This window comes from Pestalotiopsis fici, assembly GCF_000516985.1.
Source record: "Pestalotiopsis fici W106-1 unplaced genomic scaffold PFICI_Scf_4, whole genome shotgun sequence".
NCBI classification, from domain to species: Eukaryota; Fungi; Ascomycota; class Sordariomycetes; order Amphisphaeriales; family Sporocadaceae; genus Pestalotiopsis; species Pestalotiopsis fici.
In genome coordinates, this window is record NW_006917094.1 from 3,278,516 (window position 1) to 3,295,421 (window position 16,906).

The 16,906-nt window shown below is 49.3% G+C and overlaps 6 protein-coding genes across 6 annotated transcripts; 4 read left to right on the top strand and 2 right to left on the bottom strand.

Annotated features, from left to right (window-relative positions):
• Window positions 1-283: 283 nt before the first annotated feature.
• PFICI_06994 (uncharacterized protein) lies at window positions 284-1,357 on the bottom strand (the record flags this gene model as incomplete). Its single annotated transcript, XM_007835575.1, has 1 exon — window positions 284-1,357. The coding sequence occupies one exon, from the start codon at window positions 1,355-1,357 to the stop codon at window positions 284-286; it is 1,074 nt and encodes a 357-aa protein (XP_007833766.1).
• Window positions 1,358-3,893: 2,536 nt separating this feature from the next.
• Window positions 3,894-4,965, top strand: PFICI_06995 (uncharacterized protein; the record flags this gene model as incomplete). Its single annotated transcript, XM_007835576.1, has 2 exons — window positions 3,894-4,052; window positions 4,099-4,965. The coding sequence occupies 2 exons, from the start codon at window positions 3,894-3,896 to the stop codon at window positions 4,963-4,965; spliced, it is 1,026 nt and encodes a 341-aa protein (XP_007833767.1).
• Window positions 4,966-6,288: 1,323 nt separating this feature from the next.
• Window positions 6,289-7,091, top strand: PFICI_06996 (uncharacterized protein; the record flags this gene model as incomplete). Its single annotated transcript, XM_007835577.1, has 2 exons — window positions 6,289-6,717; window positions 6,774-7,091. 2 exons carry the CDS (start codon window positions 6,289-6,291, stop codon window positions 7,089-7,091), a joined length of 747 nt encoding a protein of 248 aa, XP_007833768.1.
• A 1,176-nt stretch (window positions 7,092-8,267) lies between these two features.
• On the bottom strand, window positions 8,268-9,565 carry PFICI_06997 (Sphingolipid long chain base-responsive protein PIL1; the record flags this gene model as incomplete). The annotated part of the gene is made up of 5 exons (XM_007835578.1): window positions 8,268-8,893; window positions 8,955-9,138; window positions 9,198-9,331; window positions 9,385-9,445; window positions 9,509-9,565. 5 exons carry the CDS (start codon window positions 9,563-9,565, stop codon window positions 8,268-8,270), a joined length of 1,062 nt encoding a protein of 353 aa, XP_007833769.1.
• Window positions 9,566-12,186: 2,621 nt separating this feature from the next.
• On the top strand, window positions 12,187-15,421 carry PFICI_06998 (uncharacterized protein; the record flags this gene model as incomplete). Its single annotated transcript, XM_007835579.1, has 2 exons — window positions 12,187-12,804; window positions 12,869-15,421. 2 exons carry the CDS (start codon window positions 12,187-12,189, stop codon window positions 15,419-15,421), a joined length of 3,171 nt encoding a protein of 1,056 aa, XP_007833770.1.
• A 944-nt stretch (window positions 15,422-16,365) lies between these two features.
• PFICI_06999 (uncharacterized protein) lies at window positions 16,366-16,872 on the top strand (the record flags this gene model as incomplete). The annotated part of the gene is made up of 1 exon (XM_007835580.1): window positions 16,366-16,872. The coding sequence occupies one exon, from the start codon at window positions 16,366-16,368 to the stop codon at window positions 16,870-16,872; it is 507 nt and encodes a 168-aa protein (XP_007833771.1).
• Between the last annotated feature and the right edge of the window lie 34 nt (window positions 16,873-16,906).

The following is a 16,906-nucleotide window of genomic DNA, read 5'->3' on the forward strand; positions in this document are numbered from 1 at the left end:
CCAACACTCGTGTTGAGGTGGTAGCAAGTGGTTTATTAAATTGCTATTTCAGACTTCTCGACAGATGCGAGATTTGCATATTACATGTATAGATGACAGGCTCGTCAACTGATTTGGACTCGGCGAGCCTTTGTCCTAGACAATCTCATAATTCATTAGATGCTCGTCAAGTCATTGTGTCAGATTCAAATTGAAACCTTGTGATTGTGGTGCACATTTTCCCAACGCCTGCGATGGCCTGATCATGGGTTCTCTCTTTACGCCAGGAGTGTGCTATGATTTATTATTCAGCATGAAACAGCGCTCGTCTTTTTCGAGGACCTTTGCTATCGCCGTTCCCAGCGACAGCCAGTGGTAAGTGTGTGATTGTATTCCCAATCTTGGCCTTGATCCCGTCGACCCTGATTCTCAACTCTTTCATGGCTTTTCCGTGTTGGATCGTTTGAAATACATCCTGCGTCACTCGCTTGAGCTCATTGGTCGGCTCTGAGAATGACCATGCCACAGACACGTGGAACGCATCACCCACGTCTCGGGCCGGACCTTGATCTTCGGTCGGCTTGAAAGCATATAGTTCCGGCTGGTCAAAGGACTTGCACAGCATATTGCAATGCCGAAGAAGCGTGCCGAGCTCCATGTTCTTCTGCCGCGTCTTGTCGGCATTCTCTCGAGCATTGTTTTCTCCCAGTGTTGATGTTGACAATGACGTGGCCGTCGAAGAGCAAGACCGTACCCGCAAGACGAGAAAACTCCGCGCGCTCTCGTGTGTCCGATGCCACTCCAACCCATCGGGTGCGAGCTCAAACGCCCGGACCCCGGACCTCGAGACGGCGTCCCGGACTCGCTCCAGGAAATCGTCCTTGCGGGCCGTGGGCAGCGAAAGCGGCCGCGAGAGCGAGATGTGCAGCGGTAAGGGCGCCCCCAGGTCCGATGTTAGGAAGCCGTGGATCTTGATGGCCTCCGCACCAGCACCATTGCTCTCTAACCGCGAAGAAAGCGTCGCGAGCAGCGAGCTCAGCGCCTTGTGCTCGGGCCCCGACGGGTGCCACTCAATGTACAGGTGGCTCGGCCAGTTGCCTACAATATGCGGGATCTGGCGCCGACGGCCCTGGTGCAGCGACGGGTCGTCTGTATTACTCAGACGCACCGTTGAAGCGTAGAGATCGTGAAAGGCCGAGGGGAGAGGCGGCAGGTCGCCCTTCTTGGAAGACGAAGACGGGGCGTCGGACAGCTTCTTTTGCCGCTTTGACGCCGGGCCGGGGTCGCGCCCTGCTTTCTCTTTCCGGCTGTGGTCCGAGGCTACAGACGACGGCGACGAAGACGACTCGGAGTCGCTGTCGTAGTCTACGAGAGCCATGGGAGGCGACTGTTGAGACTAGATGGGGAGATTGGTTTGCCTTGTTACTAAGAGACTCCCATTATGTCCAGCACAGGGTAGGGCGGCACTAGTACAGAGCAGGCAAAATACGAAATTTCCATTACCTGCAAACACCCACCGAGCTCGGTCCAGTCTCGTCGGCGTCGGGCTGTTTTGCCTACGCCTTTTCCAAATTGCTCAGATTGTGATTTAGAAAGGGTTCGGGGAAAGTTGAGTCCCGAATGAATGTCTTGCAAGTGGACCCTTGCTTTTGACCATTGTAATGCAAATGCGCAATGGCCCCACGCTATTCCATGTGGTTTGTATAGGGCTGACATGGGGCCGGAGTTCAGACGAATTGGAGGTTCTATATCGGGCAGAAACATTTTCTACTAAATGGAGAGCTGGGGATGGCTTGGATCCAATTTCTTTCTTCTTTCTCTCGATTTTGGTGGTCATCTTTAAGTGGATGCGTCCCATTCAGGCGATGTATATTATATTATAGACAGGTTCTAATTACTCCGGCCACTATCCACGTGTGCCAGTCACGGCGTCACGTTACGGGAGGAAATATAGATCACTCGATCAAGGCGCAAAAACAATGTTTAATCTCAGGTGCCTGGTTATTATCAAAATATTATTACATATTATCTGAAATATTGATGTGGTGGGCTGGTTCGTTTTATTCTTGCCTCCACGAGTCCTATATTTCTAGTTGAGGAAAAAAAAACGGCGCAATAAGCTGTTTCTCTCTCAAAATTTCCTCGTAATAAGATGGACTCTTCTGTATTCATCTATACCAATAGCATAAAAAGGTGCTGGTAATATTCGCGAGTAAGATCAACCATTTTTTGTCGGGAGACGCTTTTAATTAATTGTAGCCCGGTCTAGATTGAGGCTGCGGCCTAGACCATACGAAAAATCCATTGTCCTGTATAGGCCATCACAAGGGGAAGAAAGGGACTATATACGCGCTTTGATTCACTCAAAGGCTATGGTCGAACCCTGGAATAGTATAAATCAGACGAGCGTTCGATAAAGCTTCGTGCAGTATTGAAGAATCAACAGAGTCTAGAGATCGAATACATTCAATATATCAGCAATGGCCCCCTAAAATGCAAAAGTGCCAGCCCGGCAAACCATTTTGGACGTTTTGACAGCACCTCGAAGCGAGCCGGACTCGTCGGGGTTAAAGCCATCGACCAATACCTACAATCCGAGCTACGCCTTGACCGAAGAGATGGGTGAATGGAGAGGATTCACTTACGAAGATGTAATCCTTGCGTTTGGGCCGTATTTACTGAAGAAAGCTCCGGAAGAACTGGTTCCGGGGCGTTTGGATACTGACACGCTTAAAGAGGAAAGCGACGTTGTGGCTCTTGTCGATAAGTCTACAATGGATACAGTCAAACACGCGGTGAATTTCACTGTAAGCTCAATACCAAAGCCTTACCGAAGTCTTACCACCAAGATGAGCCGTAATATGAGAGTCGATAACCCATATCATCTCGAATGGAATGACTCAGATCAGCACCTACTGCATATGGGCAAACATCCCATGCGGATTTTCACATACAGAGAAGGAACTACTATCATGTAACACGAGATGGAGAAGAAATCTTGATGAAAATATCTTACGCCCAGCAGCAGGCCTCAGACTAATTCATTTGCCTTGGCGGACAGCAAACACGGCGGGCACACTCACGCCAGAGCTTGTACTTTATTGTGCCTTGATTGCAGCGTATAACAACAACGAATACTTCACGACCGAAGATTTTAGGGATGAAGATATCATAACTTGGTGCAAAGTACCGGGGAGTTCTATCCTGTACCGAAACAAGCTCTCGGGCATCCAACGAACTGCTCATGAGCTCAAGGCTCATGGCGGCCAGATACTTCTAGAAACGTAATTGGACACTTTTCAGCATTCCTCATACAGTTCATGGGGCCTTTGCAGCGGTTGTGGATGTGGATCGATTGATATTGCATAATACAAGTACCTACTAATGCAGGTGTATAACATTAATCAAAGTTACAAGAAACGGTATGAAGGAGCCTTGAACATCAGAAACGGGAAGGAAGACTTTTCCGAGTCTTCCAATAGCCTCAGTGATATGGGAGGATGTGCTACATAATTATTGAGCTGTACAGCACTGCAACGTGACACATTGGATAGGGTCGGCTGGGTCTGTTGATTTGGACTGTTTTATATCAATATAGAATATCCCTACTTTCACAACTCATCTTGAAAACATGTACGTCACCGCATCTGTTTGGCTGTATTCATCAGCCGCAACATGATGCACCATGTATACATGCTAAAAATTCGATAAGGAGTATACTTTTCTTTATTATCTTACTACAAAGGAGGACCCCCTCCACAGTGCCAGAGTCTTGCCTGTTTCAGAAAGCGACCGCTTTGTTCAGCTATTAAGGAGATCAACAAAGAATGTCTAGTAGCCGCCACACAAGAATGCATGATGACTTGTTCAACAACGCCTCTCCTTACCATCGCCATTTCTTCATCTTGTAGATCATGGAGCTTCCTCCCATACCAGGACCCAGGCTGCGACCTTACAAGTCACCAGATGGCATCGTCACGCCTCATATCGAGTTTATTCAAGAGCTTGGTCAAGGTCTGCATTCCATTGTTTGGAAGGTGAAGATGAACGGCAAAGCCTTTGCGTTAAAGCTTGTAAAGTCTCCTATAGCTGCAGTGAGACCTGAACTAATATGCCTAGTTTAAACGCATGTCTGTCTCGGATAATATGTACCGTGCAGATATGCCTGGTTCCGGCAAAATGGATTATTTTGGCCTCGACTGGGATACGATCACTTATCAATGCCTGCCATTCTTCAGCGAATGTCGTGTTTATGGTCGCTTGAAAGAAACTCGAAACGAAGACCTGGCCGTCAAGTGTTACGGATACCTTATTCTCGACGAGTCTTACTCAGAATCAATGAGAAAAGCAGGCATCAAGGAAAGATGTTTAATCGACGACGACTATTTTTGGCAGTGGCCTGAGGAAGACGCTCCACCAAGTCCCTATCCCGCTCGGGCGCTTGTGAAAGAACTAATGGACCCCGAAGTCACATTTCTCCCAGGGGATGTCGCGCGCATGAAGCGAGATCTAGTGAGGCTTCACCGTATCGGCATCGTACAAGGTGATATCAAACAAGACGCTTATCTCAACGCCCGCTTGACTGATTTCAGTCGCTCTCGGACTGTGCCACACTTCCTCCTAGATAAGGCATTGGCATACCTGTCCATAAAGAAGATCGAGGCACACACTATAAACGATTATTTCCACTTCGATGAGCAGCTGGATTGCTATGATTTGGGTGGCGGGCCGCGTATCGACGACAGGATATTGCTGCAAACCTCGAGATATAACCTCCGAAAAGCACCTAGCAGAGCCGAAATGGAGCGACGTTCTATCAAATTTTTTGCTGATCGATACAAGTGGAAGCCCTCACCTGAGGATGTCGTAGCTTTCGGTCTAAAAAAAGAAAAATCTACCAAATGGCTTCGCGGGAAAGGAAACGACAAAACGGAGGAGGTCCCGTGTGAGGCCAGAGAAGAGTTGGTGTCAAGTAGTGAGATCTGAAGTCAGAAGCTATCTCGGGAATGCTCGGCAAGGTTCCGAGTATTATTAGCATCAAACTCTACATCAAGGTATTACCATAGTATCGAACCAGGACGTTGCCATGGGCTCGTAATACGAAACCGGCCCTCTCCAAATTTCTGCTTAAAGTGCACCGTTTTCAATTCAGTATATTCAAATAATTTATAAATTTACAGCTCAAATTTTTTTTTTAAAATTCTTATGAAGAAAATTCCTTTTTAATAATAAGTATTTAAAAAAATTTCCTGGATCCCGTTATTTATAATGGTTTATTAAGCTTACTAGTAAAGCAATCGTTTGCTGGATTCGAGGGCTACGGTCGGTTTCGTACTACGAGCTCCTTGGTTGACTGTTCTCATTCCTCATTTTAATACATCAAGAGATTGGGACGTGGAATGATTAATTCACACGTACACCATCACATGAACGAGCCATTTGACCCCATGTTTATTTTCACGAAGCCTTGTGCCTTGGACCAGGGCTGTTTAGCAGGTTGCATCACTGGTTGGATCCGGATCGTCGGGCAAACAAGTCTCGAACCTTTTTTTTTTTTTTTATTATTATTATTATTATTATTATTCTTTCCGTCAGGCCCGTATCATATGTCGTAGTGTGATATTGCGCCCTGCCAAGCTGCGCAACACATATGCCAGGGATGAAAAGGATGGACTCTCGGGCTCGCGGGAATGTCAAGAAAACCAGAAGGGACGGGACGGAATTCAAGTTGCTGGTTGCAGCTGAATGGTAACGAAACAAACACCCTAATCTTCATCGTTTTTTTTAGTGTGTGCAGGGGAGTGCGTCACCCAATTCCCAAGCCATCCGAGCCACCGAACCCCACCACCCGCATTACATCATACCCCTGCCTTTGGGCGCAACGTTTATTATCAGCCAGGAAATAACGGGAAGATCTCAAGGGTCCCCCTCTGTGCATCACACGTTTGGCTCGCGGCAATTTCACCGGATGATCACCGAAGCTGACGAACCTGCATACATCATAGCAAGGCCCAGACTGCCCAAAAGACCCTTGGAAAAGGCTCAACCCTGGCAGCGGGCAGGCTGGGGCTACGTCTTGTCTCCCATAGTCTGCAGACAAAAACTATATCGATTCCGTTGCTCATCTCGCATCTTGTTACCTCTTCTCTCTCACACTCGAATTCCACTAACTGTGACATTTCTCTGTCTGTTTTTCTCTCGACGAAGAATCAAAAACCAAATTCAAATAAAAAAACCTGAAGATTCAAGTGTTCTTCATCTACATCACTATAACTTTGTAATACAAGGACAACAACTCAAATCAGCAACATGAGTACCATGGCAGCAAGACCGTTGGACCAGATCCGAAAGGAAACCAAGACGGCCCAGAGGACACCTCACCTGCGCAAGAAGAACTTTACTCGTCCCGACCAGATTGACTCCCTTGACAATATCACCGGCTATGCCTACCACCACGACGGCCCCTACGATGCTACGCTGGCGTCGCGGAATAAGGATCCCAAGTACGCTCCCGTCGAGGCCGTCAAGGAGAGTAATATGGAGGCCCTCAAGGCCACGCCGGTAGAGCACATCCAGGACTCGCTGCGGAAAAAGGTCCCTCTTTCCGGCACTGCCGTGATCCCGCCTGGCGAGGAAGATTTTGCCGGCCGCACCATGAACTACGAGGAGGGAGCCGACCTTATGAGGGAGGAGGACGCTGCTGGTGGTCCTTATCGCAGGTGGAAGGATTATGACTATGTGAGCATTTATTTCCATGGACATCAACCAAAGACTATTGGCACTAACACCCCCAGAAATACTCCCCCGAGGACCTCAAGGGCAAGGCCGAGCCAGGCTTCACAATGGACCGCCGTGCTAAGACCAACGGCCGCATGGAAGGAATGGAGGGCACAGGCGTCTACGAGATGCAACCGAGCGGCACAGCCAATAGTCAAGGTCACAAGGGCGAGGACGTCATGGTGCGCCAACGTAGCTACAGCTCGGGCGCCGGCCCTTCCTCACCTAGGGGTACGGGTTCAGGCCTGGATCGCAGCAACACCACCGGCAAGCGCCTGTCCATGGGCATCAAGAGGCGCATTGGCAGCCTGCGCAGAAAGTCGCCGGAGGCATAATCATAGCGCAGCAACGTTTTAAAATGTGTCTTGATGGATTTATCGGGATAGACCCCTAGATCACGAGTCACTTTATTGGGTTCGTGGGCCGACAATTCCATGCTCTGAACAGCAAGGTGTATATTGACCGGCTCTTGTGTATAACTATTACTTATAGAAGGCGTTCCGGGATTGCGCAAGCCAGCGTAGCAATTGGGGTTACAGCTATTTTATTTTTCAACTACACGAGTTTAACAAATCGCCGGTTTATTTACAATTAGTGAATAAAGCGTCATGCGAGATCCTACTTTGAGATTTCACTCATCGCCATCGAATGCTAGAATTATATCAGTGTCTTTAGCTTTCTCTATACTAAAGCGGCCTAAGTAATACCATGAATTCCTGATAAGCCTAGTCAGGTTTCACATGCCACATGTCTTTAGAAACTCATGGCCTGCAAGAGAAGCAGCAATGACAAAAACAGGTCGTACCAGAATCGAACCAACGTCAACAGCGGGCAGCAATGACGGAGCTTGTTCGGAAAGCCGGCAGAATCGGTCTGAATGGAAGCTACCAATCGCTTTGTTAGTCCAATAGTGAACAATCAAAGGCCAGATTAATGTCCGTCATGTCTGAATCATCTCCGGGTCTGCCGGAAAGGTCTAGAGATGGCTGAGGTGGAGTAGCATCTATTATATAGCGCGGGTATAAAGCGGTCACGACAATGTGTGCACATTTCAGTACTCTGTAGGTGATCCTCGATCAGTTTGAAACAGGTTTCTTTGTGTACCATGGCGAAATACAATATACATGGTAGAGATGATCACCTGTACGCCACTACGGTAGGAGCATCGTACATAAGCTGAGAAGCATGATTGCCATAATTTCATAGTCTTGCAGAACGAGCATATTTCGTAAAAATATAGATGTTACATAATCGTTGCCAAAGTTGGAAGAACTCGTGAATCCAGAACTCCTCTCCACGCTCGAACCAAAAAAAGTCTTGTTGCCCTGCCCAGCCCAGTCGTTTCTTCCGTGGAATGATGATAAATCCCTTTTTCGCGACGCTTGAACACCCAACCACGCCAGAACAACTCGCTCTATTGGTCATATGTGAATGGCTGTTTTGACGTTGGTATCTTTGGTATTAGACATTATCACCATTCGAGCCTCGTAAGTTTAAAAAGTTGAAACATTCTATGCCACAACTTCGGTGCGGCCGCGGCGGTGTTCGCCATTGAGACCTCCGTCACTGTCCATGCCCGAGCCAAGCTGCTCGTCCTCATCCTCGTCGTCGTATTCGTGGCCCTTGTGCTCACCAGCAGCTACCCACGAGTCACGGTCGTTGAGAGGAGCATCTTGGCCAGACAAATCAAGACCCTCGGAGCGAGCCTTGATGTTGTTGCGACGCCTTGTTGACAGAGTGCGGGCACGAGTAGACAGCTTGGAGGACACGGCCGCATTTGAGGTAACCCAGTTCGTCAATGAATCCTCGCAGTCCTGGATGATGGCTTTGCTAGCCTCGTATCCGTCGTAGGCGGCGCGAGTCTCGCCAGGAGTGACAGGAGTATCATCGATCAGTTCCAACAAATGCTTTCCATAGCCGGCAATGATGGCAACCTTCTCGCAGTGCTCGCGTAGGGCATCGAACTGGTAAGTGTAGGCGGCCTTGACCTTCTCTCGTGTAATGTTGGACAACTGGGCCTCGGCGACGAGCGATTCGGCTTCGGCACGGACAAGCTCTTGCTCGAGCACAACAATCTTTGGCGAGTTGGGCTCCTTGTACTTGAGCTGAGCAATCTGGTCGGTGATCTTCTGCTTGCCTTGTAACGGAAGTATTGTTAGAATCATAAAAAGCGACTGCGTAAAAGGTTTGTAACATACGATCTCTGCTTGGTTGAACCGATGCCTCAATGTTTCTAATGCTCTTCATGGTGACACGGTATTGGTCGTAACGGTCGATGTACTGATCCTCCAGTTCGCCAATTTCGTAAAGAAGAACACCCAGCTTGTCGGTGACATCTGAAACGTCTTCGTCGCCGGCCTCTCCCCAGATGGATAGTTGTTGCTGAGGCCTCAATGTTAGTATGCAGCATCAAATGCGCTGTGGAACCAGAGGGTACATACTGCGACCTCCATGCGCTCGCGTGCCACCTGTTCCAGACTACGCATCACGTTCTTCTCCATCTTAACGAGCTGTGTGAGTTTCTTGGCCAGATCAGGGCCGAAAGCACCGGCAGCCTTGCCGCGGAGTGCATGGCCTGCAAAATTGTCAGTGGATGGAGCTGAGTTGGGAGCCGGGGTATGATCGTACCGAACGGGCTCTTGCCGAAAAGACGGCCTGATTTGGTGCTCGAGGTCGGAGGTGGAGGGCTCTGTGAGAATGCGTGTCAGCAAAAGACATGAACATAGGCGTCATGACAGCAAGGCACTCGTACCTGGATCTGCGAGGCTGTGGGCGCCCTGGTCTGGCGCATAGAGTATGTGCGATGCATGATGGCGGCGGGTTATAAATGGAGATGGCTATGAGATCGGGGTGCGCTGTTGGAGACGAGGTTATGTATCGATGGAAACTGGCATCAAAGGGCAACAGGTGTCAACAAAGGGGTTCCGCGGGGCGATGACTAGTTTTATAATAGAATTTTGGCCGGGGGGATCAGATGGGATGCGTCGGTGAACTCTGAAGCCGAAACAACAGTGTGGTGTTTGGGCCCCAACCTATGGCTCTTTCTGACCACTGCAAAGTACAGCTCTCTGTGCGTCTACAGGCGGGATAGTCGGGGGAACCGTAGCAATGTTGCTCGTTCGTTACTCCTACGTCATCACTTATGCGGTTAGGGACTAGCGTTGGAGCGGCGCAACTGGAGGAGCCCAATCCGGTGGGAGCCAAGTGGGCAGTGAACCTTTCTGGGCGCCGTCCCCCGTTCCTGAAATTGTCAATGGCATCACCAGAAACGGCATCTATCACAATATGGGACTAGGTAAACAGAGAGACACCCCGGCACATTCGATCTGAGATGGGCACTTTGACATCCCGAGTTTGTGATTAGACTGATCCCGGTGAGCAATGCCGCACCCACATCCGTCTCTAGGGACCTTGCATTAGCCATGCTGCTTTAGAGTCTAAACTCTGAATCAGTTCTGGCATGAACTTGCGTTTCCCCATGAACGTGACATGTTCATATAAATCTCAACTCACAGGCTCAGTAGGTGACGAGTTCACTGTTGTAATATGTGTTTGAATCGTAAAGGTATTGTAACTCCTCTAGGGGCAAAACGACCTGATGCTATCTTGTCTTGTTGGCCTCAAGTGGCATAACAAACGGAATCGTGAATCTATCGATGTGCGTACGGCTTCAGCTGCTCACGTACGACTACAAACTGGCGGACCCCTCTGATAGATAACTCGGATGGGTAAAAGGTGTATAACCCCCCGGCTGGGACCAGGGCTGTTCTGTGTACCTGGGTAATGGCCGTGTTGGGAGCGCTGGGGTGGACCCAGCACGAGTACGACATTAAGGGTATTCTTATATTAATTCAAGATTCAGGCGATGAATTTCCACTCGTACACATGGTTTGCCAGCAGCATAGGACATTGCCTGTGTCGATTAAAACAACGAAAAGTATCAAGCACCTTGACTGGCATACATGCATTGAATAGACCAGGAGTTCAATCTGTCAATTCGATCGTCTTCCCAGAGTCAACAAAGTGCACGGGCCCAAGTATCAATTCTAGGCAAGACTGGCTTGTTAAGATACTCTGTACAGACCAGCTCATTCATCCATTCAGAGTTCATGTCGTTCAAGCTATCTCAGGTACCGTAAAATGTGGAATAAGATCGACTGGAAACTTGAATGGTAGTGGTGCTAGGTAGGCAAGTATATTCCGTACTTAAAGCGGCAATAATGCTATGCCTCATCTGGCGGAGAGAAGGGTCTGATCTGCTGGGCAACCGATTTCACATTGGGGCATCAAAACAATACGTGGGCCAGATGCCAAGCGATGGGTGGGATCCTTAACAGCAATGAACTGTTTGTATTTCAGGGTAAGAGCCACTAAACACTGACAGAGCTACCCTCTAAACCTACCTCGGTCTGGGTCCGCGCGTAAATCAAAGGAAGCTCGAATGTCTCAGTCCACCGAGCAGACGAACTGACGAATAGTCAATTCAGGTAGCACACGACGTCATCAAGCAATTGGACATGGTCTGTGTTATGTATAACCATAAGCTTTCCCATGTATGTCTCAATACCTTGGCATGTCTATACATTGGAGCGACTGGTTTGCAGCTTACTGTTCCCACAACTCGATCATGTATGGCCGCGATTGTTCTGCTGAGAGTTCATCAATTGCCTGGGACCACCGTATTACCTTTGAGAGATCGGAAGATGGGGAGCGGAGCTAGATCTGTGGAACAGAAGGTACCTCCTACACTACACACAGTCTGTGAGTAACGATCCTGGGCGACAGGCAGCGTGATTGGATTGCATAAATAATGGCACTGGGTGCACCGCCACATGGAAATGTGGCTTGAAAAGCAAGTTGCATACGTTTGAGGCGCATGCGTCAACGGCGACGCGCCTTTCGCCTTGCACCTCCAAACCATCGCCCCCATGGGAAGGGACGTTGAGAAGAAATACTCGAGTCGCTTTTCACACCCATCCGATTAATATTTTCTTTCCCTTCCCTTGCTGTTCGTTATGTGTATAGTGCATCTATCAATTTCGAGATGGATGGTACCGTGACCAATGACAGCAAATCTGCGAATTCATTTAAAACGCGTACATGAACGGCATTTTCACTTCACTCGTATTAGATCCTCATCTCTCACATTTCCAACAATCATTCCCCCCAAACGGTCACCAATCCCATCTCACCACATGCGATCATCTCCGTTGCTGTCTATCCACGAGAGCAGAAGGATTTCTTTCTTTCCTTTGCCGAGTTCGACGATGATTGCGCGATCTCCAGTCCGGTAGCAAACGGGAGTAGTCTACTTGGCCCTGTGTTTCATAGAAAGCATTTGTGCCATTAATACCTACCTGGCTTGGTTGACATCCACGCAAGGAATTCATCCTGAATTGTATAGTCCGCGCGAGGTTTTGCATCGTGACGATGAATCGCAGTGGCAGGACTCTCCAAGAGCCCATCGATCTGACCGGCTTCACGTCGGACGAATCGGATGCGGTCGCTAGCAGTCGCATACTACCAAAACCTCCGAACCAATCTGTTCGAGCATTACAGCCTGGCTCGTATACGCGTGGGATCATCAACCCACCCATATTGGGTCGAAATCTATTGTTTCCTGGCCCGAGCGAACATGCTCAAATGCTTCGCCACGCGGGCACGGAACCAAGTAGCACTCCAAGGGAGAATCCTAGGGATCACATGCCCTCGATGACCTCCACAGCTAGGACAAACAACAAAAGCGCGCCCAGATTCTCCCAAGAGGGCATGTCTTCATTTCAGATTCCAGTGCACTCATCCCAGAAACGCGTCACGCATCAGACGCCGCGAAGACTGGAATGGACAGTGCCTCAAATAGAGGAGGCATTGCGTGGGCTTTCCAACGATATCGGGATTCAAAGTGCGAGGCGCACAAATCGACTTCTTTTAACCTCTTGGAGAGAGGCGACCCCCCAAAACGTGTACACTCCTACCAAAAATTGGTTCTCTGATATGCAGCCAATTCCCGTTGAGGCTGGCAAGGACACCCTCAAGCTAAAGGCTAAGGTATGCACTCCCAGCCCTCTCATGTTTTTTCTTCCCCCTAAAGACGAGCACTAAATGAGGACAGCAAATTGGCCCAGGTCGCACGGGAAAGCAAGAGAAGCGTGAACATTACCAGGTCACGGGCATAAAAACGAACAAGGAAGCAGTTCCGAAATACGACTTCCACTATGTTGAGATATCCAAGAACATATTGTCACCGAACACAATGTTGGGTTTTGTACCTCACTTGCGAGACTTGGCAGACCATGAGGAATCCAAGTACAGATTATGGCTCAAGGAGTTAGAAAGTATGGACAAGATTTCCGGTTTTCAAACATCAAGTCGACAGGACAAGGTGCGGAAAACTTTCCAAAAGGAACGAGCGACTACTCTACTGCTCCATCTTGAGACCTGGCTGAGGAAGCTCTCCATCGATGGCTGCACGAAAGCAGCGCTGATTCAACACATGGCGAGCCAAACAAATGCTGTGACGCCTCAACAAAAGTCAAGCATCCTTCATTCCTACGGCGATGGGAGTGATTCACATCTTTCCAAGGCGGTCAGCTTGTTTACTGAGGCATTTGATAAAGTGTTCAACGACCAAAACGCGTGGGAAGAAGGAGCCGTGTCCCTCCGAGATGTCCTGCTCCTTGACAGCTCTGTGGACTCTGTTGTCGACTCCAAGAAGAATCTCAAGGACACACCGAGTCAAGTCAGACATATCGAAGAGGGCACAAGTGTAGAGTCACTTCTGGAGACGCATGCACTTCTTGGATGCGTGGTGTGCTGCAGCTACTCTTGCGAGCATGGGGAGTACGGTTTGGACAATGAGCGCCAACGGTTCTCCGTAGAAGCCGCTGGTCTTACCTCGCTTATCCGCAAAAAGGCAACTGCTGGCGGAGCTACACAGGGACTGCCACAAACACCCTGCAGCGAAGATTGTTATCTCAATAAGCGCCCGGACATCCAAACAAATGGTTGGAGTGGCAAGGAGACTGCGCTACTTAGGACAGCCATCGCGTTACTTTGCGATACCAGCATGCCGGCTCAGTGCTTGACTGCCACCTTCATAAACAGACCATGCTGGGATGTGAATCGACAGATGGAAATGCTGAACCTACATATGCCTAAACCATTACCCAAGTCTCCGAGAAGGCCCAAGCCAGTTGCCTGGTACGACAGACATAAAAAGGTGCTTATAGGCGATTGGCAAGAGCAGACCATGACGCATGAGCACCAGATGAAAGAGCACTTTGATCCTTGCAACCACGAGGGACCTTGCACAAGAGAGAACTGCGGTTGTGCAAGAAACAACCTCATGTGCGACCGCTTCTGCCATTGTACAGCTGAGACATGTGCCATCAAGTTCACTGGCTGCGCCTGCCATTCGTTTGGCCAAAGTTGCTTGCCTCGACAGAAGGGAGAGAAAGGAGAGAAGCCTTGCATATGTGTCCAGCTCAACCGCGAGTGCGATCCAAATCTGTGCAATAGCTGTGGAGCAACCGAGCGGGCAGATCCAAGAAATGCCAAAAATGATTGGTTATACACGCATGGCTGCCAGAACTGCGCGTTACAACGTGGCAAGTTCAAATCGCTTCTCCCTGGCAAATCAACGATTGAGGGCTGTGGCTATGGACTTTTCACAGCAGAGGATATTCGACAAGATGACTTCGTGATTGAGTATGTCGGGGAGCTGATCTCCCAAGATGAAGGAGTTCGCCGTGAAGCAAGACGCGGTGATATCTTTGATGAGCAACAGCAATCATCGTATCTCTTCACTCTTCTCGAGCAGGAGGGCACATGGGTTGATGCAGCCATTTATGGAAATCTTAGCAGATACATCAATCATCAAGACGATGGCAACATCATGCCCCAGATTCTCTATGTCGGTGGAGAGTATCGCATCAAGTTTACCGCTCAACGAGATATCAAGACCGGAGAAGAGCTTTTCTTCAACTATGGAAAAGAATTTCCCAACCTCACGAAGCAGCTGCTAGATAGCCAGAAAGCCAACAACGAGGCTCATGAACAAGACCTGCGTGGAGGGATCGAGGAACGCATTGATGAACCTCGAGAGGCAAGGCGTCAGAAACGGGGTCGCAGACCTAAGAAGTCATTTGCAGTACTCGATTCTGACATGATGGATGAGGTGGACCATGACGGTGAGGACGAAGCAGATCATGAGGGCGATGATGGGGCAGAACGCGCGGGCGAGGAGATGCAAACTCCGCGCCGAGGAAGTGGCCCTCGCTCTCGGCGCCGTGTCGCGGCCTCTCCTCCTGCAGTTGACGTGGAGACTCCCTCCCGCACACGGAGGCTCTTCAGTCGAGCCCAGATATTGCGATCGTCTGATAATGCGCCTACGACTAATCAATTCTTCCAACCGATGGAGAATGATGAGCAAACAGAGACTACTTCTCCAGGTCAAACATCTCAGCCCGGACCAAAGAAGAGAGGCAGACCCAAAAGGTTACCGCAAGACGGAGCTGCGGCGACTAACAAGAGAGGTAAAAGCGGCAGTAACAAAGTTACTCGATCTAGAGTCGACAAGAGCTTTGACGATGAAAGTGACACTAGCAGTACTGATTTGATCAGTCGGAGTCGCGTTAGGAAACGGCCCGCGAGATACAATGACTAAGTCAATTAGGTCGACAAATGGATGAAGGACACTGCATTGGCCACAGACCAGTGGAACATATCATTATTATAATAATTATCATTTCCTTGGGAAAAGCATGTTTGTTCTACTACTGCAAAGGGCGAGAATACTGGACCAGGATGGTGTTATTTGTTTATTCAAGTAATAGTGACGGAAATATCGACATTACGGGGGAACTTTTGCCAGTGGCGCAGCGCAATGACCGCATAGGCCCGCAGCATACCCAATCATTCCAGCCAATCCCGTTGGCATAATAGTGTCAGATGGGCAACTATTGCTCCGGTAAGGCTACCACCCTGCCAAGGAGTTCGCCGGCCAGCGAGGTGAACGGGATATAATCAAGAAACAAATCGCCTCGGCGAAGGCTCTCGATTCTCAATGCTTCAATCACTACCTTGATCCATCCTTCTTTTTCCTTTTTCCTTGTGGTTCATGGTCTGTTGGCACGGAGTTTTGGAAGAGGCACAACCCGGTGCTGAGCAGAGTCTGAACCCAGTCGACCCATTTTCTCAATTGTCGAGTGCCAGATATCATCTTGCATCTCCTCATTCACAGAACAATGTCTCATCCTCAACATCATACATCGGCAGAATGGGACGTACAGAGGGCTGAAATTCGAAGGCTCTATATAGATGAGGACAGGACGTTGCAATTTGTTATGGGTATCATGAGCCAGAGAGGCTTCACGGCTACGTAAGGAATTCTTTTCTCCGCTTCACATCGATGAATCACACTTCGCCCGTCTTTCAAAATACAAGAGGCGATCAGTACCGATCCCAGAAACCGCCAATCGCAAGCGAGTCGATGTTCGAATATTATGCCTGCTTCTCTATACTGTCATTTTCGGACCAGTTTCTTCATACATGGAGAATCTCGCGGGATGTGCACTGACTCCGAGTATTTCACGGATCGCTAGGACCAAGATGTACAAGACTCAGCTGAAGCGATGGAAGCTGTTCAAGAACAACCGCGCCGCCGACGTGGCCGCAATTTTGCGCTCGCAATGCCGACGCAATGCCGTGGGCAAAGGCAGCATTGCCGTGCGCAATGGCCGCCGCGTCAATACCGAGACATATCTGCGCCGCAAGGGCCTCAGTGCCGATGATTTGTTGCGTCTGGCACCAATAGAAACCTCGGCGGGCTCTCTGCCTCTATACCTACGCTCTGTGACGCCTCCGGTGTTGAGGCCCCCGTCTCCCATGCAAGGAGTATTGCTACTGGGTCTAGCTACTCCGGGGCTGGTGATCAAGGAGGCTGTGGGCAGCTGGGTCCTACGCGAGTGTGAGCGGCTTGAGGAACAGACGGGCACGGCCATGGTGATTGACTCGGGCGTCGACTGCGAAACGACGCAACAAGACAGACCACTTCTGTCATACTATGAAAGCACAGCCAGTAAACTCACCGCCGAGTATTACGATGCAATATGGTAAGCCTATCTGCCACTTGCAAAGGAAAAAAGAGAAA